The 24,560-nt window shown below is 44.9% G+C and overlaps 1 protein-coding gene and 1 pseudogene across 2 annotated transcripts in view; one reads left to right on the forward strand and one right to left on the reverse strand.

The window, feature by feature from the left end:
• The first annotated feature begins 438 nt into the window (after positions 1-438).
• Positions 439-21,434, forward strand: lta4h (leukotriene A4 hydrolase). Its single transcript, XM_085769156.1, has 19 exons — positions 439-693; positions 5,780-5,910; positions 6,648-6,768; positions 7,955-8,023; positions 8,134-8,238; positions 9,701-9,753; positions 9,837-9,909; positions 11,353-11,493; positions 11,663-11,686; positions 12,209-12,279; positions 12,389-12,500; positions 15,597-15,741; positions 16,376-16,479; positions 16,564-16,634; positions 17,347-17,401; positions 17,495-17,590; positions 17,920-18,002; positions 18,498-18,602; positions 21,170-21,434. Exons 1-19 carry the CDS (start codon positions 514-516, stop codon positions 21,300-21,302), a joined length of 1,872 nt encoding a protein of 623 aa, XP_085625282.1. The 5' UTR covers positions 439-513; the 3' UTR covers positions 21,303-21,434.
• Positions 21,435-22,402: 968 nt separating this feature from the next.
• Positions 22,403-24,560, reverse strand: part of LOC146962220 (protein-methionine sulfoxide oxidase mical3b-like) — a 60,013-nt pseudogene continuing 57,855 nt past the window's right edge. Inside the window, exon 34 of the transcript XR_015035145.1 lies at positions 22,403-22,598. The product of XR_015035145.1 is annotated as a protein-methionine sulfoxide oxidase mical3b-like (transcript). The remainder of the gene's footprint in view (positions 22,599-24,560) is intronic.

Here is a 24,560-nt window from a genome sequence, read left to right on the forward strand (position 1 = left end):
CCGTTTGGTTTATTATAAATGTCAGACACATATTTATGATACAAGAACAACAACAACAAAAAAATTGAAAAATGTTTATATATTTTTTTTATGTATTAAACATAGTACTTAGATACTCAGACACACACCCACATGCATAAACACACTGAAACATGTTGTACAGGGTCTGACTGGTCTGACTGCTGGTCAGACGTTTATATGTCTATGGTCAGAAACCCCTCACCAAGATGGCCGCCGTGTTGACGTACGCTGAGAAGCAGAAGGCGCCATCTAGTCATGGTGGTTGTGTAGCGCGCCTGTCTTATTGTGAAAGGGCCCGGCAGCGGAAGCAGCGTCTTATTGTGAAAGGGCCCGGCAGCGGAAGCAGCGTCTTATTGTGAAAGGGCCCGGCAGCGGAAGCAGCGTCTTATTGTGAAAGGGCCCGGCAGCGGAAGCAGCGGAAGCAGCCTGCTGGGTGTAAAGCGGCTGCGGACGGAGCTCTGGTTCAGTCTTTGGTCTCGTCGCCATCCCATCATGTCTCCATCCTCAGACCCGGACCCCGCAGACCCCGCAGACCCCTGCTCCTTCTCCCGCGTCACCAGCTGCGTCACCAGGCACCTCAACCTGACGCTGCACGTGGACTTCGACCGCCGCGTCATCAAAGGCAAAGCCGCGCTGACGGTGGAGGCGCTCGAGGACCGCTTCACTGCTCTGGTAACGTTACTTTACCGGCCCCGTTACTGCTCTGGTAACGTTACTTTACCGGCCCCGTTACTGCTCTGGTAACGTTACTTTACCGGCCCCGTTACTGCTCTGGTAACGTTACTTTACCGGCCCCGTTACTGCTCTGGTAACGTTACTTTACCGGCCCCGTTACTGCTCTGGTAACGTTACTTTACCGGTCCGTTACTGCTCTGGTAACGTTACTTTACCGGCCCCGTTACTGCTCTGGTAACGTTACTTTACCTGCTCCGTTACTCTGGGATCTGCGGTAGTTAGTTAGTTAGTTAGCCCGCAGCTGGGTTTTCCCACCGTGGTTCTGGTCCCTGAAGGGCTCAGTTAGTTCTAACGGGGCTGGGTTTCCCCACCGTGGTTCTGGTCCCTGAAGGGCTCAGTTAGTTCTAACGGGGCTGGGTTTTCCTACGGTGGTTCTGGTCCCTGAAGGGCTCAGTTAGTTCTAACGGGGCTGGGTTTTCCTACGGTGGTTCTGGTCCCTGAAGGGCTCAGTTAGTAGAGAGGAGCTGGGTTTTCCCACCGTGGTTCTGGTCCCTGAAGGGCTCAGTTAGTAGATAGAAGCTGGGTTTTCCCACCGTGGTTCTGGTCCCTGAAGGGCTCAGTCAGTAGAGAGGAGCTGGGTTTTCCTACGGTGGTTCTGGTCCCTGAAGGGCTCAGTCAGTAGAGAGGAGCTGGGTTTTCCCACCGTGGTTCTGGTCCCTGAAGGGCTCAGTCAGTAGAGAGGAGCTGGGTTTTCCTACGGTGGTTCTGGTCCCTGAAGGGCTCAGTTAGTAGATGGGAGCTGGGTTTTCCTACCGTGGTTCTGGTCCCTGAAGGGCTCACCAGTGAAAAGTAACGTGAAAAGACTTGCCTGAGCTTTCTCCTGGTTTTCCCTGTTAAAAGGGTTTTCCATGGAGTTTTTCTCAGTGGATGTGAGGGTCTAAGGACAGAGGATGTTGTTATTATGGGATGTAAAGCCCTTTGAGACAAACTGGTGGTAACAACAGGCTATACAGATAAAACTGCCTTGTCTTTCCCTCAGTAGGAAACTAAACTGTAGAAATGAATTTAGGTTAAAAACAGTGAAGACGTCTCAGACTTTGACCTGAGGTGTGTTCACTGACATCGGGACAAAGGTCAAAGGTCAAAGGTCAGTTATCAGGCAGCAGCACTTTCACTTTGAGCTGATACATCTGATATCAGGTGTCAGTGTCTCTGTCTCTACCTGTCCATTTCAATTTAAAAAGCTTTATTGACAAGACGGTGCTCATATTGCCAAAGCCAGGGTTCCTACGCAAGTATGGAAAGTTTGGAATTAGATTTTATACATTTCCAGGTCTGGAGATGTATGGAAAATGGAAACTATTGTATGGAAATATATTTATCTTAATATTTATCTGGGTTTGGTCTGATCTGAAGTTATTTGGGTTCATTATTTTGTACCTAGCTACAATCTCCTGGAAAGTATTTGGTTACGTAACAGCATACACATTCAGAATAATGAAAACAAATGATTAATTGCATGATTTTTTTTAATATTATCCACATCTATTTACTCAAATATCACAAATAATTTTAATTTTTTTACCGGGAAGTCTGGAAACTAGGGTCTGGAAAAAGTATGGAATCTGGAAATTTCAAATGTGTAGGAACGCTGCAAAGCATATAACAATAAAATATAAACAAACTTAACAACGGTGACATGTATCGGTCACCGAGCCACTAGAGACCAGACCAGACCGGACTGGACTAGAGACCAGACCAGAGAGACACGGTGGCACCAGACAGAACAACATCCAGAAGCAGCAGATCATTTACATCCCATCATATTAACAGAGTTGTGTAGCGGTGGTTTGCTCCTATGTGGTGTCTCCATGGTAACATACTGAGCTGCTATAGTCTGCAGCACTTTGCTTTCTCACCTAAAACATATTTTAATTTGTCTCAGATTCTTCCCAGTGGTTTTTAAATGTGGGGAAGCAGCTGCTTCTGTCTGGTTGGTTCATGTTTGTCCCAGTGGAGTAGAGAGTGATGCTCAGTCTCTGTTGTCCCTGTGAGCACAGCAGCACAGTCGCTGCACTGCATGTCCATATGACGGTTGTCAATGGATACCACTTTTCTTCGTCCAAAAAGACACACCAAAAACATCCAGATACCTCCATGCTGCTCGTCTGTAATGTCCCTCTGGTATTGAAGCCCCGACATGAGAAATTGTTCTGAAAAAAATTAAATAAGTCTATATTTAAGTTTGTTTTGTAGCGGAAGCTTCCAGTGTCTCAGTTCACTGCTCTGCCTGTGTCACTGGAACAATTTCTCATGTCGGGGCTTCAATACAAGACGGACATTACATACGAGCAGCATGGAGGTATTTGGATGTTTTTTGGTGTGTCTTTTTGTTATGAAGACAGTTGGTATCCATTAGCAACCGTCATATGGACATGCACTGCTACGCCGAGACCCCCTGTAACTCAGAGAAGACACGGAGGACTCTGAAACTTCAATTTTGGGTGAACTATCCCTTTAAAGGGATAGTATCATTTTTTTAAAGTGGGGTTGTATGATCTCCAAATAGCCCCTAAGTACTTTAATTGACACTTTGTCAAGGCCCCGCCCCCCACGGTTACTGTTGCTAGGTTGGACAAACAATGGTCACGGAAGGGTTAACTCCCATTGGAAACCATTGAAAATTAGGAAGATTTAAATTGCTAGTAAGGGAAATTTGAATTAACTTACACATCAGAAAAATGGTGTCCGTGATAGAAGACAGACGTGGCTCAATAGCGATTGAACGGGCATTACCCGACTTTTCCGAAAAATGGGGAAAAATCATTGTTTTGGTCACTCACTAGCTAGTAGCTAACGACGCTAGCTAACGTTAGCTACAAGCTAATCTCTACCGATCTCCCGTTTCTCCTCGTAAAACTTCACAAAGTTAAAAAGGCATTAGTAGCGGTAATGTTACGTTTGCTAGATAACTTTGAAGGTATTAGATCTTCTCTGTCTATGAACACGACCAGAGAGTGGACTGGAGGATGAATGAGCTTAGCACTTAGCACAGTACAGCCAGGGAAAAACAGGCTCACTTCTCATGAGGACTGCACACAACAACAACAACAAACAAAACTTTGCAGTTAACCCCTGACCTATGCCTACAGCTCCCCCTAGTGGACCACCCCCAAACCCTATTATTAAGCTCAACTAAATACATAACAGAAGGTTAAAGTAATATGTAGCCTACATAGGGTTTATTGATGTCTTGTGTTTAGGGAATGGGATAAAAATGACTCCAATACGTTCCAGATATTGTGAGTTGCTATTGCAGGAACCCCAGGCATATTTTAACTATATTGAAAAATTATCAAGTAGTTTTTGCCCAAAACTTGCTGTCTACCTATCTCGTGTCATAGGGTTTCATTCCAGGGTTGTCCAACCTTAGAATGTTGCGCAACACGTGACATGGGGAGAAGCGCTCTGATTGGTGGATCAGCAGACCAATCAGAAGGCCAACAAAGGGTCAATTGCAGTAGAAGACTCTCTGCACTCCTCCCGTTAGCAACGCCAGCCCATAATAGCCCTGCCCAGAGATTTACAACATACAGTGTTGTGAACAGACCCAAAGAAACGGCCTATTTTCACGGCCTAAAAGAGGTTTTACCTGAAAAAATAAATACACAGTTCCATTGTTCACTATAATATAATTTTTTCCAGGAAAAACACAGTTTTTATTTGGACCTAACCAACTCACGTATCCCTCCGCCCAGGGTTAGCGCCCGCCGATCAGCAGTTGGTTAGGTCCAAATAAAAACTGTGTTTTTCCTGCACTTTGAAGGGCTGGAAAAAATTATATTATAGTGTAGGTCTGTATATCTTTCCAGTAGTGGTGTATTTGTCTTTCTGTCTGCTCATGGTCTGGTTGGACCGGATGGTTTGGTGGTTTGGGGTCTGAGAGCTCAGGGAGCTGAGAGGGACTGAGGGGACTTTCCTCCAGGTTTATCTCCTGGGACTTTAGAGCTTTGTAGTGGAGCTCTGGGGGTCTGGGGGTCTGGGGGTTTCTGGTCTCTGGTCTCTAGGTGCTTGTAGGTTCAGTTGTAATTTGTAGGAGAAACTGACCCAGATGTGTCTCTGCAGGTGGAATATAGTACAGGTCAAAAGTTTGGACACACTCGATGTGCATTTCCTTTATTTTCATGACTATTTACATTGTAGATTCTCAGTGAAACTCCACTAATGAACCTGACAAGGCAACACCACCTGGGAAGTGAAAACCATGTTCAGGTCAGGTTGAAGGTTCACCTCTTGAAGCTCATCAAGAGAAGCCCAGAGTGTGCAAAGCAGTAATCAGAGCAAAGGGGGGGGGGGGCTACTCTGAAGAAACTAGAACTGGTGGGGGCAGAGATAGAGGAGGAGGAGGAAGAAGGAGAGGAAGAAGAAAAGAAGAAAGAGAAGACAAAGAAGAAAAGAAAAAGTGTTTTCAGTTATTTCACATGCACTTTTTTGTTAATTCCACATGTGTTCATTCATAGTTTTGGTGCCTTCAGTGAGAATAAAGGAAACACATTGAATGAGAAGGTGAGTCCAGACTTTTGGCCTGTACTGTATGTTTCTACAAAACTCTACATGGAATTTCATGACTGGGTGATGGTCCTGTCTCAGTCTCTACCTGTCAGTCTCTACCTGTCTGTCTCTACCTGTCTGTCTCTACCTGTCTGTCTCTACCTGTCTGTCTCTACCTGTCTCAGGTGTCTGTGTCTCAGATGGACGTTGAGTCTAATAATAGTTAATAATTACAGTTATTCAGTCAGTAATTATCTCCTATCAGGTCCCAGGAGCTGATGCAGCAGTCTGAATAACCCTTTAATCTTTGTCCTTTTAATTCACTTCACTTAGCTTTATTGCCATGAACAGAGATGTGTTGTGTTTTTGCCAAAGCATTTTACACAATAATTACACACATGCACCACAACACTGCAGTTCATCTTCAGAACAGCACAAAATACACAACAAACTTTTATCTTTTATCTTTTATCTTTTATCTTTTATCTTTTATCTTTTATCTTTTATCTTTTATCTTTTATCCTCGGCTCAGACTCTGGACACGCGGGACCTGAAGGTCGTCTCGGTCTCGGCCAATGGGCAGCCGGCGCTGTTCAGCCTGGGCCCTAAACACGGCTTCAAGGGAACGCCGCTGGACGTCACGCTGCCCTTCGACCTCTCAAGGTGACCTCATCTGTCTTCACCATGTCCTCATCTGTCCCTCATGTCCCTCATGTCCCTCATCTGTCCTTACATATCCTCACCGTCACCGTCTTCCTCTTCTGTGGTTAGAACAAAGATATTCAATAAACTGAAAGACCCTCCATGTAGTCGACCTACCAGCCCATTGGGCCCCATTGTGAACCCCAAAGTTTTATGTTAGAAATAGATAGTATGGGTCCCCAGTATTCAGAAACTGCCGGATGCTAACTTATATATATTGGACAATTAGCATAACTGACATAATTAGCATAAATTAGCATAATTGCCTATATGGGCAATATTTCAACAAAATGGACTTGGCTGATCTGGGCAATGTTGGAGTGGTTTTAGGGGTTATTGATGATGCTGAATCCATTTCTGACATTTTCAAAATTCAAAATGGCTGTCTAAACCGGAAGTGACCAGATTTTAACCACCAGTGGGACGATTTTGATGGATTTCAAAATCTGGTCATGCGTTTTACAGATTTTAATTGAAAAAAAAAAATCCATCCATGCATTTACCGTGACAACCGAAACCATGGAAACGTAAACATGAAATTCCAGCGGAAGAACAAAACCAGCAGAACAGGCTTTAACGTTGTTGAGGTTGGGAAAAAGGTGGATAAATAAACCGTGTTTGGTTCTAACATGTCATAACTGTTGTTGTTGTTGTTGTTGTTGTTGTTGTTGATGTTGTTGTTGCTGTGGACCAATCAGAGGGCAGCATGTGATTGTGGAGGTGACCTATGAGACGTCGCCGTCGGCAACGGCTCTGCAGTGGCTGTCCCCGGAGCAGACGGCCGGGAAGCAGCAGCCATACCTGTTCAGCCAGTGTCAGGTCAGACACACTTCCTCTTCCTCTTCCTCTTCTTCCTCTTTTCTTCTGTTACCGCTGACGACCACCGCTACTTCCTGTTTCCTGTTAGACTTTAGACTTTATTTATTTGCACATACGGAAGATACGTAAAAAAAGAGATGTGCAGGTCTGAAACCTGAACTAACACGACCTGACCTGGATCTAACAAATAACTGAAGCACAGTCAGGAAATAATAATCACACACCTTGTGCAAAGTAGAGAAATAACACAATAAAAAAAAGAAAGGAAAAACATAAAGATAAGGGAAGATGTTAAAGCAGAAGTAAGCGGTCCGGTGGTTTTGGCTAATGCTGCGTTCCAGGCAGGCTTTTGAAACCGTAAATTACAGCTTCAAGTCACGACTTACGACTTTGTAGCGTTCCAGGCAACCCACTCGTGTTTCTCCGACCTGTTTTACCTGTGAAAGTCACTATAACGGCCACTCGTAACTTCTGACCCGTGAACTCGTACCAGATCGAACTGGTACCACTTCACAGGTCGGAAAAACACCAGTTACGAGTTGCCCTGAACGCACCATAACGTCTTGTCAGCAGATGGAGTTAGCAGCCCCCGCCCTCGTCATGGATCTATTGGTCCTCGTCCCTACGTCACCACATTCAGGCGCATCCCTTGGCTGCACACACAGAGAGGACTGCCCCTTTATGCCGTTCTCTCTCCTCATTGGATAAAGGTTGTAGGATACAAGGAAAGTTTTCTCCTGGGCTCAGAGCAGAGCAGAGTGACTGACAGACCCGTGTTTCAGACCAAACACTCTATAGAAGTGATTGCTGTTGGAAGATACAACTATTTAAGACTTAGATTAACACAAACATTCACCTGACTTCTGCTTTAATTGTAAAAATAATAGTAGTAGTAATGATGACAACACTAAATAAATAAAGGAGAAGAGCGAAAGCGAGACAGAAGAAGAGAACTGGTACAGATGAATTAAGTTCAAGTAAACACTAAAAAGAGAAAGCAGTAGATTTGACGCTCTGATTAACTGACTTACCTGAACTCATCGCACACACAAACTCGGTTCAAGTTTCCAACAACGACAACAACACTTCCTGTTGTAGTTCTACCTGGTCTGAGGTTTGTGGTTAACGAGGTTTAACGAGGTCATTGAACGCACCACGCTGCTGTGCCCTGTGTTGTGTCTGACAGGCTCATCACTGCAGGAGCATGGTTCCCTGTCAGGACAGTCCATCAGCCAAGCTCACCTACTACGCTCAGGTCAGTGTGTGTGTATGTGTGTGTGTGTGTGTGTGTGTGTGTCTGTGTGTGTGTGTGTGTGTGTGTGTGTACTTGTCTCTGAGCTGTGTGTGTGTGTGTGTGTCCTCCAGGTGTCTGTCCCTAAGGACCTGGTAGCGGTGATGAGCGCCGTGCGTGACGGACAGGAAGTCGACCCTCAGGACGCCGCTCGTGTTGTGTTCAGGTTCAGGCAGCCGGTGAGTGTTGTGGTTTACGAGCCGACAGTGAAGGCAGCGCCGCTCCTTTTTTAAATTTAATTTAAACAAATGCATTTACAAACTAGTCAGGCAAATATTATATCTGTCCAAAATGTAACAAGAGCAGACCAACATTAAAGGGATAGTTCAACATTTTGGCAAATTGGCCCATTGCCATAACCCCTATAGTCATAGCAGTAGGTTCGTTACCTTTAATTGTAGGTGTAAGCTATTTTCAGTACGGCGGAGCGCAGCAGCTGGCTGCTCAGAGCTACGCTATGGAGGCTAAGGGAATTTCTTGGTTTCCCTCATTAAACTCATCAAATTCAACATCCCAAAACTCCACAGCGCTTTTGTAGACAAGTTGTGAGCTGCACAACCACCACGCTATGAGATAATGACGGAACGATACGAAACGGAGCCGTTTTCGAGGTAAATACAGGGTAAATACGGAGACTGCTTGCTGAAAAACTGTCCCTGAACGCAACGCGCATCAGCGGTTTTGTATGAATTTACCTCGAAAACGGCTCCGTTTCGTATCGTTCCGTCATTATCTCATAGCGTGGTGGTTGTGCAGCTCACAACTTGTCTACAAAAGCGCTGTGGAGTTTTGGGATGTTGAATTTGATGAGTTTAATGAGGGAAACCAAGAAATTCCGTTAGCCTCCATAGCGTAGCTCTGAGCAGCCAGCTGCTGCGCTCCGCTGTACTGAAAATAGCTTACACCTACAATTAAAGGTAACAAACCTACTGCTATGACTATAGCGATTATGGCAATGGGCCAATTTGCCAAAATGTTGAACTATCCCTTTAAATAAACACAAATTAAGATAAGTGAGTAAAAAACAAAACAAACTCATATCAAATAGAAGGGAAGAGAAAAAAAATAAAAACATACATTAAATCATCCAGGATTAAACAATTGTTACGCTACATTAGTCAGATCATTGTTGAACATTGAGTAGAGGTCTTTGGCATGTTTGGACTTAATGTGGAGATGGAATTCATTTAAAAAGTCTGTGGAGATGGGTGGAGTTTTTAGATATTTGGCTTTGTGAATAAAGAATTTGGCTAAAGGACTAGTAAGACATTTATCGTTAACTCCAATTGTTTGTCTTTTAATATAACACCAGAGGTAATACTATTGTAGTTTAAGTCTGGCATTGTTGGTTCTTTTCTTTTCAACCAGTCTGTAAATCATTTCCAGAGCAGCTGGGTTTAGAGCATGTAATATATAATAGAGGTGCTCTGTTGTTTCAGTATCATCTTCACAGAAAACACACAAATTACTTTCAAATCCAAATCTTAGTCTTAAAACGTCAGTGAAACGAAATTTCGTTCTATGCACACTGTGTATTTTGAATGACAATAAAGTAGCTATTCTAAAATCCACTAGATGGATAGAAATGATCCCATTGGTTATAGTTATACAGATATTTACACCTCTGACCTCTGACCTCAGGTTGCCATGCCGACCTACCTCATCGCCATCGTGGTCGGCGCCCTGGAGAGCAGGTAAGGCTACGTTCACCGCTACTATCGCCGTGTCGCCACGTCACCACGGTAACGGACCTTAATGTGCTCTGATTGGTCGACAGGGAGATCGGCCCGCGGTCCAGAGTCTGGTCGGAGAAAGAGTTCGTGGACAAGGCGGCGTTCGAGTTCTCTGAGGTGACACGATTTGATTAGATTTTTTGATTTGACCAGGTTGGTCCGTTGAGAGACAATGAGCTGTTCTACACAACACAGATCAAATATAGGACTGAGGCTCTGGATTTACAGCATTTAAAACTTTACAAATGACACAAACTTCCATGAAGATCTGATAACTGTCGAGGTCAAAAGTATGAAACTTTTTAAAACATTACAATAATGAAACTGAAGAGGTTTCCTTCCTCCTTGAAGAGAGACTTGATGGTTTTAATTAGGACTGTCCCGATTATCACAAACGCTGCATGTCTCCAAAATCAAGCAGGTTTCCAGGATGCCAAGTAGCCTACTCATTTATTAACATCAATTAACAACTGCTGCTGAGAACCGGTGTCAAAAAGGAAAAAGAAAAAAAAAAACGATCACAGACTTCATGATCGATTACCATGGCAACGAACGAAGCTTCGAAGCTTCGAATTTTTTGGATCAGCCCTAGTTTTAATCAACTTCCTGTTGTGTGTCTGAGTTGTGAAGCGATAACTGATGTGTTAATACATCTGAGCCTCTGGGAGGAGAGAACTGGTCTGATAGAAACCTGACAAGTTGAATTTAATGATATTTGTGTTTTTATTAAAGGGATAGTTCACCCTAGAATGATATTTCGCTCATTATCCCCTCCCCCTCATGTGGACTAAGGGCTGGAAGAAGTTTCAGAGTCCTCCGTCCCTTCTCTGAGTTACAGGGGGTCTTGGTGTAGCAGTGCATGTCCATATAACGGTTGCAAAGGGACACCAGAGCTCTTCGTAAAAAAACACACACAAAAAAACATCCAGATACCTCCATGATGCTCGTATGTAATGTCCGTCTTGTGCTGAAGCCCCAAATTGCGTAATTGTCCCGAAAAAAATTAAATAAGTCTATATTTTAAGCTTGTTTGTAGCGGAAGCTTCTCAAAGCTCCTCTTCCTGGTCCGTCCAAATCTCGCGTGATTTGCGCCGGCGTCAGTGCGGTTACTGCGAATCACGCGAGATTTGGACGGACCAGGAAGAGGAGCTTTGAGAAGCTTCCGCTACAAACAAGCTTAAAATATAGACTTATTTAATTTTTTTCGGGACAATTACGCAATTTGGGGCTTCAGCACAAGACGGACATTACATACGAGCATCATGGAGGTATTTGGATGTTTTTTTGTGTGTGTTTTTTTACGAAGAGCTCTGGTGTCCCTTTGCAACCGTTATATGGACATGCACTGCTACACCAAGACCCCCTGTAACTCAGAGAAGGGACGGTGGACTCTGAAACTTCTTCCAGCCCTTAGTCAACATGAGGGGGAGGGGATAATGAGCGAAATATCATTCTAGGGTGAACTATCCCTTTAAATGATAAATCAGTGAGGTGAATGAATGAATGAATGAATGAATGAATGAATGAATAATAATAATACTAGTGTGTTTCCTGTGTCAGACGGAGGCCATGCTGGCAGCAGCCGAGGACCTGGCTGGACCGTACGTCTGGGGTCAGTACGACATCCTGGTTCTTCCTCCATCCTTCCCCTACGGAGGCATGGAGAACCCCTGTCTGACCTTCGCCACGCCAACACTGCTGGTAACACACACACACACACTAAAACACACACACACACACACACACACACACACACACACACACACACACACACACACACAGAGACACACACACACACACACACACAGACACACACACACACACACCTGTGACCTCTGACCTCTGACCTCTGTTTCCTGTCTCTCTTCAGGCTGGAGATCGATCTCTGTCCAACGTGAGTAAAACCTGCTGCCGCTCCAGTCTGTGTGTGTGTGTGTGTGTGTGTGTGTGTGTGTGTGTGTGTGTGTGTGTTAGGGGTGAACAGCCAGTGCACTATTTGTATTTGGATTCAGGCTTTTAAAAAAACTTCAGATTTGGATTCGTATTCGGGAAGAAATCGGAAGTGGGTGCACTGACTTCAGCCGAGCTAGTGCTACGCCGAGCTAGCCGGCTAACTTCCGCTTTAGCTCTGGGCTAACTAGAACGGGAATAAAATACTGAATGGATCAAACTCTGGTAGTGAAACGTTTTGTAGCCGTTTTATAGCTTCTTTTCCCATTATCGTCTATGAGAAAAATGCTAAGTTGTTGAACGGTGACCCTGGAAGTTATCGGTGAGCACTTCCTGTCTACTGTGATGCAATGCATGCTGGGAGTTGCTGTTTATTAGCAACCCTAACGTGAACTAGACACAGATGAAACAGGGTGTGTGTGTGTGTGTGTGTGTGTTCTTGATGACATCATCACGTGTTTCCTAGGTGATCGCCCATGAGATCTCCCACAGCTGGACCGGAAACCTGGTGACCAACAAGACCTGGGAGCACTTCTGGTACACAACTACACACCTACACACCTACAGACACACAGACAGACACACACACAGTTGTGGTTTCCTGTGGTTTCCGTGGTGCTGATGCTGCTGGTTGTCATGGCGACAGGTTGAACGAGGGCCACACGGTCTACCTGGAGAGGATGATCGGCCGCTCCATGGAGGGAGAAGCTTTCCGCCAGTTCAAGGCCGCCGGCGGCTGGAAGGAGCTGCAGGACTCGGTCAGTCCACTTAGCTAAGCTAGTTAGCAGGCTAACACTACCCATACACTTCCAGTGTTTGAGCTAAGCTAATTAGTGACTTTAGGTGGAGGCAGGCTAACACTACCCATACACTTCCAGTGTTTGAGCTAAGCTAATTAGCGACTTTAGGTAGGAGGCAGGCTAACACTACCCATACACTTCCAGTGTTTGAGCTAAGCTAATTAGCGACTTTAGGTAGGAGGCAGGCTAACGCTACCCATACACTTCCAGTGTTTGAGCTAAGCTAATTAGTGACTTTAGGTGGAGGCAGGCTAACACTACCCATACACTTCCAGTGTTTGAGCTAAGCTAATTAGTGACTTTAGGTGGAGGCAGGCTAACACTACCCATACACTTCCAGCGTTTGAGCTAAGCTAATTAGCGACTTTAGGTAGGAGGCAGGCTAACACTACCCATACACTTCCAGTGTTTGAGCTAAGCTAATTAGCGACTTTAGGTAGGAGGCAGGCTAACGCTACCCATACACTTCCAGTGTTTGAGCTAAGCTAATTAGTGACTTTAGGTGGAGGCAGGCTAACACTACCCATACACTTCCAGTGTTTGAGCTAAGCTAATTAGTGACTTTAGGTGGAGGCAGGCTAACACTACCTATACACTTCCAGTGTTTGAGCTAAGCTAATTATAGACTTTAGGTAGGAGGCAGGCTAACACTACCCATACACTTCCAGTGTTTGAGCTAAGCTAATTAGAGACTTTAGGTAGGAGGCAGGCTAACACTACCCATACACTTCCAGTGTTTGAGCTAAGCTAATTAGTGACTTTAGGTGGAGGCAGGCTAACACTACCCATACACTTCCAGTGTTTGAGCTAAGCTAATTAGAGACTTTAGGTGGAGGCAGGCTAACACTACCCATACACTTCCAGTGTTTGAGCTAAGCTAATTAGTGACTTTAGGTAGAGGCAGGCTAACACTACCCATACACTTCCAGTGTTTGAGCTAAGCTAATTAGAGACTTTAAGTGGAGGCAGGCTAACACTACCCATACACTTCCAGTGTTTGAGCTAAGCTAATTAGCGACTTTAGGTAGGAGGCAGGCTAACGCTACCCATACACTTCCAGTGTTTGAGCTAAGCTAATTAGTGACTTTAGGTGGAGGCAGGCTAACACTACCCATACACTTCCAGTGTTTGAGCTAAGCTAATTAGTGACTTTAGGTGGAGGCAGGCTAACACTACCTATACACTTCCAGTGTTTGAGCTAAGCTAATTATAGACTTTAGGTAGGAGGCAGGCTAACACTACCCATACACTTCCAGTGTTTGAGCTAAGCTAATTAGAGACTTTAGGTAGGAGGCAGGCTAACACTACCCATACACTTCCAGTGTTTGAGCTAAGCTAATTAGTGACTTTAGGTGGAGGCAGGCTAACACTACCCATACACTTCCAGTGTTTGAGCTAAGCTAATTAGAGACTTTAGGTGGAGGCAGGCTAACACTACCCATACACTTCCAGTGTTTGAGCTAAGCTAATTAGCGACTTTAGGTGGAGGCAGGCTAACACTACCCATACACTTCCAGTGTTTGAGCTAAGCTAATTAGTGACTTTAGGTGGAGGCAGGCTAACACTACCCATACACTTCCAGTGTTTGAGCTAAGCTAATTAGCGACTTTAGGTAGAGGCAGGCTAACACTACCCATACACTTCCAGCGTTTGAGCTAAGCTAATTAGCGACTTTAGGTGGAGGCAGGCTAACACTACCCATACACTTCTAGCGTTTGAGCTAAGCTAATTAGTGACTTTAGGTGGAGGCAGGCTAACACTACCCATACACTTCCAGTGTTTGAGCTAAGCTAATTAGCGACTTTAGGTAGAGGCAGGCTAACACTACCTATACACTTCCAGTGTTTGAGCTAAGCTAATTAGCGACTTTAGGTGGAGGCAGGCTAACACTACCCATACACTTCCAGTGTTTGAGCTAAGCTAATTAGCTACTTTAGGCAGGAGGCAGGCTAATGCTACCTATACACTTCCAGCGTTTGAGCTAAGCTAATTAGCGACTTTAGGTGGAGGCAGGCTAACACTACCCATACACTTCCAGTGTTTGAGCTAAGCTAATTAGCGACTTTAGGTGGAGGCAGGCTAACACTACCTATACACTTCCAGTGTTTGAGCTAAGCTAATTAGCGACTTTAGGTAGAGGCAGGCTAACACTACCCATACACTTCCAGCGTTTGAGCTAAGCTAATTAGCGACTTTAGGTGGAGGCAGGCTAACACTACCCATACACTTCCAGTGTTTGAGCTAAGCTAATTAGCGACTTTAGGTAGAGGCAGGCTAACACTACCCATACACTTCCAGCGTTTGAGCTAAGCTAATTAGCGACTTTAGGTGGAGGCAGGCTAACACTACCCATACACTTCTAGCGTTTGAGCTAAGCTAATTAGTGACTTTAGGTGGAGGCAGGCTAACACTACCCATACACTTCCAGTGTTTGAGCTAAGCTAATTAGCAACTTTAGGTAGAGGCAGGCTAACACTACCTATACACTTCCAGTGTTTGAGCTAAGCTAATTAGCGACTTTAGGTGGAGGCAGGCTAACACTACCCATACACTTCCAGTGTTTGAGCTAAGCTAATTAGCTACTTTAGGCAGGAGGCAGGCTAATGCTACCTATACACTTCCAGCGTTTGAGCTAAGCTAATTAGCGACTTTAGGTGGAGGCAGGCTAACACTACCCATACACTTCCAGTGTTTGAGCTAAGCTAATTAGCGACTTTAGGTGGAGGCAGGCTAACACTACCTATACACTTCCAGTGTTTGAGCTAAGCTAATTAGTGACTTTAGGTGGAGGCAGGCTAACACTACCTATACACTTCCAGTGTTTGAGCTAAGCTAATTAGCTACTTTAGGTGGAGGCAGGCTAACACTACCCATACACTTCCAGTGTTTGAGCTAAGCTAATTAGAGACTTTAGGTGGAGGCAGGCTAACACTACCCATACACTTCCAGTGTTTGAGCTAAGCTAATTACGGGCGATACGGCTCTATCTCCATGGTTACTGCACTGTCTCACCTGTCTGTCTCACCTGTCTGTCTCACCTGTCCGTGTCCTCAGGTGAACACCTTCGGGGCCAACAACCCTCTGACCAACCTGGTCCCCAGTCTGCAGGACGTGGACCCCGACGACGCCTTCTCCTCTGTCCCCTACGAGAAGGGATTCGCTCTGCTGTACCACCTGGAGGAGCTGATGGGAGGCCCAGGTGATGTCTGATAACACCTGTTACCACCGGTTACCACCAGTTACCACCGGTTACCACCTGTTCCAGGGTTTCCACGGGTCATTAAAAAGCATTAAAAGTCATTAAATATATTTTGCTAAAATTAAGGCCTTAAATGGCATTAAAAGGCATTACATTTGATTCTCAAAGGCATTAAAAAATTGATTGATTTTGATATCATTACATCCCTATGGAGCAAGGAGCAGAAAAATAGGGGGAAAACGTAGGTGAAGAAATAGAGAATTTTCTTAATTAATATTTTTAGGTGGTGGCAGGCTACTGTTTACTTTTTTCTTTTTTTTTTATCGCTATCGGCAAAAATCGGAATCGGCAAGTCAGGCTTTTTAAAAATTGGTGATGGGTGATTGGCCAGAAAATTGCCCCCCCTATTGGTGTGATAAACATGCAGAACCAAGTAATTGGGTGTGTGTATGTGTATATAGGTAAGTGTATGTACACACACGTATAGTATTGGGGCATTAAAAATGTTTGAAATGGCATTAAAAAGCATTACATTAGATTTGCTGGTATCTGCAGAAACCCTGTGTTCTCACCTGTTTAAAGTGTTGTCTCACCTGTTGTCTCACCTGTCCTCTCACCTGTCCGTGTCCCTCAGAGGTCTTCATGGGCTTCGTGAAGTCCTACATCCAGATGTTCGCCTACAGCAGCGTGACCTCTGAGCAGTGGAAGCGCTACCTGTTCACCTACTTCAAGGACAAGGTGAGACTCGCTCACTCTGGGGGGGCGGGGCTACAGCTGGTCTCAGCTGGTCTCAGGTGGACTAACGTGTTTTATTGTCCTCAGGTGGACGTCCTGGACAAGGTGGACTGGAACGCCTGGATGTTCACACCGGGGATGCCGCCGGTCAAACCACAGTGAGTTTCTGTCTCAGATGCCCAGTTCCAGTTCTAGTTTCCATCCCTCCCCCTCCCCCTCCCCCTAGCCCTTGCCCCTTGAAACGGAGCTACGATTCATAGAGGTTGAAGGTCAACCCCTACGAATGGGGACACCCCTCCAACAGTCACATACGTCATCAGTCGTCTCTGCTGCTTTCACATAAACAGACGTGAGCTTTTAGCTTTTGCCACAAATCCTGGATTCAAAACCACGTCAACTTAATGTCAATGTGGTGGTTTGTGTCCGTAGGCTCCAGAGCCCCGAGGCAGCGCTGCTCTTCTGTCCAATACACACAGGAAGCTTCACTTTACATTCACACTAACTAATGCTACTGATACAGCTGTTAGATTTCATCACTGAGACCAACATTTATCTCCTAAAAATACTTTAACCAGCCGGTGGTAAACCTCTAAAAACCTGCGGGTAAGTTAATTAGCGATGGTTTTCTCCCCCGGGATGAGGACGGAGGTTGGCCGGCCGAGCAGCTCTGCAGACCGGCTGCTGCCTCTGTGATGTCCCGGTCGCTGCAGAGCTTCACTTCTCTGAAAAACATCGGAGCAAACTTCTAACCAGCCGTCGTTTGGATCAACTGGCCGTAGATTTGGGATCTAAACAGTTACTTTCTCTCATGAAAACATATTAAAACTTAATAAAGTTACATAATAACAGAACTACTATCGTCTCTTCCAGGTACGACACCACGCTGGCCGACGCCTGCATCGCTCTGAGCCAGAGGTGGATCAAGGTGAGACCTGGACCTGGACCAGGACCAGGACCTAGATCTGGACCCACTGTCCTCTCCTTGTCTTAATGTCTTAACTACTCCTCTGCCCCTCAGGCCAAAGACCAGGACCTGAGCAGCTTCAGAGACGCCGACGTGAAGACTCTGTCCTCACACCAGCTCATCGAGTTCCTCTCGCTGCTGCTGCACGAGGTAGACCAGTATAGACCACATCAGACCACTACAGACCAGTACAGACCACTACAGACCACTTCAGACCACTACAGACCACTACAGACCACTACAGACCACTACAGACCACTACAGACCACTACAGACCACTACAGACCACTACAGACCACTACAGACCACTACAGACCACTACAGACCACTACAGACCACTACAGACCACTACAGACCACTACAGACCTCTACAGACCACTACAGACCACTACAGACCACTACAGACCACTACAGACCACTACAGACCACTACAGACCAGTACAGACCGGTTTACTTAAGGTCTCTGTCTCTGTCCTCAGGAGCCTCTTCCTCTGACTCATGTGAAGAAGATGAAGGAGGTTTATGGTCTGGATACCTACATGAACGCAGAGATCCGCTTCAGGTGAGTCTTGGTCCTGGTCCTGGTCCTCCAGTCCAGTCCAGTCCAGTCTGGTCTGTGATCCGGTCCTGGTTTTAATCTGGATCAAACCCTCAGTTTGTGTTGAACAGAACATCAGGATTATTCTGATCCAGTTTGGAGGATTGTTAATATAGTATATATGTATATACATTTAAATACTGTTTTGGCCTTTTACACCAGTTTTATAACGTATTTAGATTATTTATCGTATTTAAATTAGGGAGCACTGTATTTACTAGTTTATTGTTTTAGACAGGATATATTTCCTCTTTGTATTTTATTTATTTCATTTGCACATGTCAGTCAGTCATGATCCTGGATGGAAAAACAAGGGATTTAAAAGTCCAGATGATTTTGATCCAGATGAACCCTTTGAACCCCTAAGCCCCTCCCCCTTTTGAACAGCTAAGCCCCTCCCCTCCTTTTGAACAGCTAAGCCCCTCCCCCTCCTCCTGATTGGCCGTTGTCTCCCTACAGGTGGCTGCGGCTGTGTGTTCGCTCCCGGTGGGAGGAGGCGGTTCCCTTGGCGCTGAAGATGGCGACTGAACAGGGACGGATGAAGTTCACCAGACCTCTGTTCAGGTACGAGCCACGTTTAAAGGGATACGCCAACATTTTTTTTATTTCTTCGTGTCTTGCCTCACTCCCGAGTCCTTGACCAGCAGATAGACTCCATCCTTTCCACTGTGCGTGCAGTAACCATGGAGATAGAGCCGTATCGCCCGTAATTAGCTTAGCTCAAACACTGGAAGTGTATGGGTAGTGTTAGCCTGCCTCCACCTAAAGTCGCTAATTAGCTTAGCTCAAACACTGGAAGTGTATAGGTAGTGTTAGCCTGCCTCCACCTAAAGTCGCTAATTAGCTTAGCTCAAACGCTGGAAGTGTATAGGTAGTGTTAGCCTGCCTCCACCTAAAGTCGCTAATTAGCTTAGCTCAAACGCTGGAAGTGTATAGGTAGTGTTAGCCTGCCTCCACCTAAAGTCGCTAATTAGCTTAGCTCAAACACTGGAAGTGTATGGGTAGTGTTAGCCTGCCTCCACCTAAAGTCGCTAATTAGCTTAGCTCAAACACTGGAAGTGTATAGGTAGTGTTAGCCTGCCTCCACCTAAAGTCGCTAATTAGCTTAGCTCAAACACTGGAAGTGTATAGGTAGTGTTAGCCTGCCTCCACCTAAAGTCACTAATTAGCTTAGCTCAAACGCTGGAAGTGTATAGGTAGTGTTAGCCTGCCTCCACCTAAAGTCGCTAATTAGCTTAGCTCAAACGCTGGAAGTGTATAGGTAGTGTTAGCCTGCCTCCTACCTGAGCTGAAATCAGCAGTCAGAAGCTGATTTCATTTTAGCTCTAAACTCTGTAAATATATCACTTTATCCACATTTCAAACATGTTTAGGAGAGAAAGTAGCCGTTTAGATCAGCAGTGTGTCGTTAATTTGTCTAAATACCAGCTGTTTACTATTTTGTTCGGACGAATTCGGCGCTACTCAAGCTAGCCGTTGTGACCAACGCACTTCCGGTTACTTTCACAAAATAAAACACCCGTTGCCTTTTACATACAGAAGTGCTTTTACTTTGAAATAGGAAGCTAACCTACCCTCGATGTAGCTAGCTTGAACCAAAATAAATCGTCTTTGCTTGAACCCTCCGTTTTGACCGATCTGGTCCCGTTAGCGGCATTTGACCGCTCAAGATGCCTTACCGGAGAGTTTTGTCAGCTCTGAGACCAAGATCGGCCCGCCAGTTTCCCTTTAGAGTTGCTGAAGAGTTTCTCTGATGACTTTAGGTGGAGGCAGGCTAACACTACCCATACACTTCCAGTGTTTGAGCTAAGCTAATTAGCGACTTTAGATGGAGGCAGGCTAACACTACCCATACACTTCCAGTGTTTGAGCTAAGCTAATTAGCGACTTTAGGTACGAGGCAGGCTAACACTACCCATACACTTCCAGTGTTTGAGCTAAGCTAATTAGCGACTTTAGGTGGAGGCAGGCTAACACTACCCATACACTTCCAGTGTTTGAGCTAAGCTAATTAGCGACTTTAGGTACGAGGCAGGCTAACACTACCCATACACTTCCAGCGTTTGAGCTAAGCTAATTAGCGACTTTAGGTGGAGGCAGGCTAACACTACCCATACACTTCCAGTGTTTGAGCTAAGCTAATTAGCGACTTTAGGTGGAGGCAGGCTAACACTACCTATACACTTCCAGTGTTTGAGCTAAGCTAATTAGCGACTTTAGGTGGAGGCAGGCTAACACTACCTATACACTTCTAGTGTTTGAGCTAAGCTAATTAGCGACTTTAGGTGGAGGCAGGCTAACACTACCTATACACTTCCAGTGTTTGAGCTAAGCTAATTAGCGACTTTAGGTGGAGGCAGGCTAACACTACCTATACACTTCCAGTGTTTGAGCTAAGCTAATTAGCGACTTTAGGTGGAGGCAGGCTAACACTACCTATACACTTCTAGTGTTTGAGCTAAGCTAATTAGCGACTTTAGGTGGAGGCAGGCTAACACTACCTATACACTTCCAGTGTTTGAGCTAAGCTAATTAGTGACTTTAGGTGGAGGCAGGCTAACACTACCCATACACTTCCAGTGTTTGAGCTAAGCTAATTAGTGACTTTAGGTGGAGGCAGGCTAACACTACCTATACACTTCCAGTGTTTGAGCTAAGCTAATTACGGCGATACGGCTCTATCTCCATGGTTACTGCACGCACAGTGGAAAGGATGGTGTCTATCTGCTGGTCATGGACTCAGGAGTGAGGCAAGACACGAAAAAAAAATGTTGGCGTATCCCTTTAACACAAGAGTTGTTGTCTGTGTGTAACGTGTGTGTGTGTCTGTGTGTGTAACGTGTGTGTGTCTGTGTGTGTGTAACGTGTGTGTGTCTGTGTGTGTAACGTGTGTGTCTGTGTGTGTGTGTGTGTGTGTGTAACGTGTGTGTGTCTGTGTGTGTGTAACGTGTGTGTGTGTGTGTGTGTGTGTGTGTGTAACGTGTGTGTGTCTGTGTGTGTGTAACGTGTGTGTGTGTGTGTGTGTGTGTGTGTGTAACGTGTGTGTCTGTGTGTGTGTGTGTGTGTGTGTCTGTGTGTGTGTAACGTGTGTGTGTGTGTGTGTGTGTGTAACGTGTGCCTCTCGTCCTCAGGGAAGTCTTTAACTTTGAGAAGTTCCGTGACGAAGCGGTGAAGACGTTCCTGTCTCACCGCTCGGCGATGCATCCCGTCACCTCCGGCCTCGTCGGCAAAGACCTGAAGGTGGACGCCACCGCCAGCCAGTAGAGCCAATCACAGCCCACTGCCCAGCGCCGGCAGCAGCCAATCACAGCCCAGCGCCGGCAGCCAATCACAGCCCTCTGTTGTTCCCCCTCTCTCCTGTTTCTAGAAGTGATTTCATAAAGAAATAAAATCTGAGAGACGGTTTCTTCTGCTGTGGTTTGTTCCTGTTTGTCAACGGTGTGGTTCGTTGTGTCACCGGGTGTGTGTCTGTCTGTCTGTGTGTGTGTGTGTGTGTGTGTGTCCACCACACAACGCAACAGGAAGAACCAGTTTAAAGAGGAAGAAGAAGAAGAAGAAGCTGGAGGATTCACAGTCTTTATTAGAGTCGTATTAACAACCACGTTAATAAACACAACACACTGCAAAAACTCTAAATCTATCTATACATATAAAAGAATATTTGTCTTATTTCTAGTCAAAACAAATCTCATTCTACTTAAAATCAGACTCGTCACATTAAAAGCAGCTTGTTTTTAGACACTTTTTACTTCTTTCAAGCAGATTTTCACTTGAAATAAGTAGAAAAATCTGATAGTGGAGCAAGTTTTTCTTTCTTATTACAAACACAAAAAACTGGCAGATTTTTCTACTTATTTCAAGTGAAAATTAGTTTGAAACAAATGAAAATGATCTAAAAACAAGTTCATTTTTAGGTGATGAGTCTTATTTTAAGTGGAAAGAGATTAGTTTTGACTAGAAATGAGACATTTTGACAAGAAATAAGACAAATATTCTTGGAAAGATTTATTAGAGTTTTTACAGTGTAAACAGTTAGTGATGAATGGCAGGTTCAGATGAGTAAGGCACAGTGATCAATAACCAATAACCAATACATATCAATACAGTCCAGTCTGGTTCTGGTTCAGGTCCTGGTCTTGCTGGTTCTGGTTCAGGTCCAGCTGAGGCCCAGACCCCGGTCCAGCATGGCCCGCTCCAGGTCCTGGTCTTGCTGGTCCTGGTTCAGGTCCAGCTGAGGCCCAGACCCCGGTCCAGCATGGCCCGCTCCAGGTCCTGGTCTTGCTGGTTCTGGTCCTGGTTCAGGTCCAGCTCAGACCCAGACCCCGGTCCAGCATGGCCCGCTCCAGGTCCTGGTCTTGCTGGTCCTGGTTCTGGTTCAGGTCCAGCTGAGGCCCAGGCCCCGGTCCAGCATGGCCCGCTCCAGGTCCTGGTCTTGCTGGCGGCCCTGCAGCCGCTGCTCCTCCAGCAGAGACACCAGAGCGTCTCTCTGCTCCACCACCTCCAGCATCTCCTCCAGGATCAGACGCTCCTCCAGCAGCTGCACATCCTGCTTCAGGTGGTCTACACACACACATATACACACACACACAACACACACACACACACACACACATATACACACACACATATACACACACACACACACACAGTGAGGCGTTGTGTTTACATAGGCACAATGTCTAAATCCAGGGCCGGCCCCTGGCATAAACCCTCTATGTGGTTGTTTAGGGCCACAGCCGTTAGGTGGGGGGCCACATGATCAGAAAGGTACCGGGGTTCATCAAGTCATTTAAACATCCTGAGGTCTGCACGTGCAGCTATGAGCTTTATATGTAATGTGAAGTCAATATTCAGCTTCTTTTATCTCACATTTGAGACATTTGGTGAAAATAGAACGGCAGAATGACAACATTTGTGCTCAAAAAACAATCTTACAAAATGTCATTTTAGACTTGTTTTCTACACGTATCTATCACTGTATTCATATCCTATTTCAAGCACCAAAACAGTTCATTCTCATGACTGAAGGAGTGTTTTCACAAGGGATTGGACATTTTTCAAAAAGCAGACCTCAAATTTCCAGCATTTGTCCTAAATTATTTCTTTCTACAGTGTTCTAGGACAAACTGGCCTCAGTGTGCTTACAGCGGAGGTTCTAATATTTAGACATAAAACACTGGAGTATTGTTACATCTGCAAGTATCTTAAAAAGATCAATGTAAGAAAATATGTAAAAGTTGAGAAAATGTCCTCAAACCTCAGAGGGATAAACACGTCTGTATTCAGTTTTAACCAGTGATTTGGTGTTTGAGCTTAGAGTGCAGGGCCACAAACAAAAACCTTGTTTAGGGGGCCACCAGCATCCTAGGGCCGGCCCTGACTAAATCAGATTAAAAACTTGGGGGATTGGAGAATCCAGTGTTTCTATGGGTGCAACATCCCATAATGTGATGATGAGGTGTGTGGACATGAACCGACACCGAGCAGCGTGTTGACATGAGATAAAACAACCACACAGAAGGAGAAGTCGTACTTCCTCCTGAGCTGGAAACAAACCAACAAACAGAAGTGGTTCAGTTTTCTTCATCAGGGTTTGAGATGAACATGATGAACCAATAACTAGAACTTTGACCCATTAATACTCATTAATACTCATTAATACTGGTTAATACTGGTTAATACTATCAGTTAGGTGACTACTATCTGATGGCGGCCTATGATGGCAGCGTGCGACGTGTCCAGGGCCGTTGCTAGGAATTCTGGGCCCCCTTAAAGAATACTAAAGTGGGCCCCTCCCCCTAACTTTTCCAGTTTTTCTTTCTTAGACTACGTATGTATTATCATGTATTTATTATTATTTATCATGTATTTATTATCTATTTTGTTTTGATGCTAATGCAGCATTACACTGCAAAAACTCAAGTATCTTACCAAGAATATTTGTCTTATTTCTAGTCAAAATGTCATTTCTAGTCAAAACTAATCTCATTCTACTTAAAATCAGACTCATCACATTAAAAGCAGCTTGTTTTTAGACACTTTTTACTTCTTTCAAGCAGATTTTCACTTGGAATAAGTAGAAAAATCTGATAGTGGAGCAAGTTTTTCTTTCTTATTACAAACACAAAAAACTTACTTTCACTGGCAGATTTTTCTACTTATTTCAAGTGAAAATTAGTTTGAAACAAGTGAAAATGATCTAAAAACAAGTTAATTTTTAGGTGATGAGTCTTATTTTAAGTGGAAAGAGATTAGTTTTGACTAGAAATGAGACATTTGGACAAGAAATAAGACAAATATTCTTGGAAAGATGTAGAGTTTTTACAGTGTACTATGAGTATTAGTCAGGGTCTTATGCAGAATAAATCAGTCATACAAAGATTAGACTACTGGGGTTTTTTATGGGCCCCACTGGGCGCTGGGCCCCTAGAGTTATCATCACCTTTCTCCCCTATACAACGGCCCTGGACGTGTCCACACCTGCAGACTCCACGCTGCCTTCAGTCCCACTTTCAGCACCTT

This window comes from Trachurus japonicus, chromosome 23, assembly GCF_045865225.1.
Source record: "Trachurus japonicus isolate A0001 chromosome 23, Traja_1.0".
Lineage (NCBI taxonomy): Eukaryota > Metazoa > Chordata > Actinopteri > Carangiformes > Carangidae > Trachurus > Trachurus japonicus.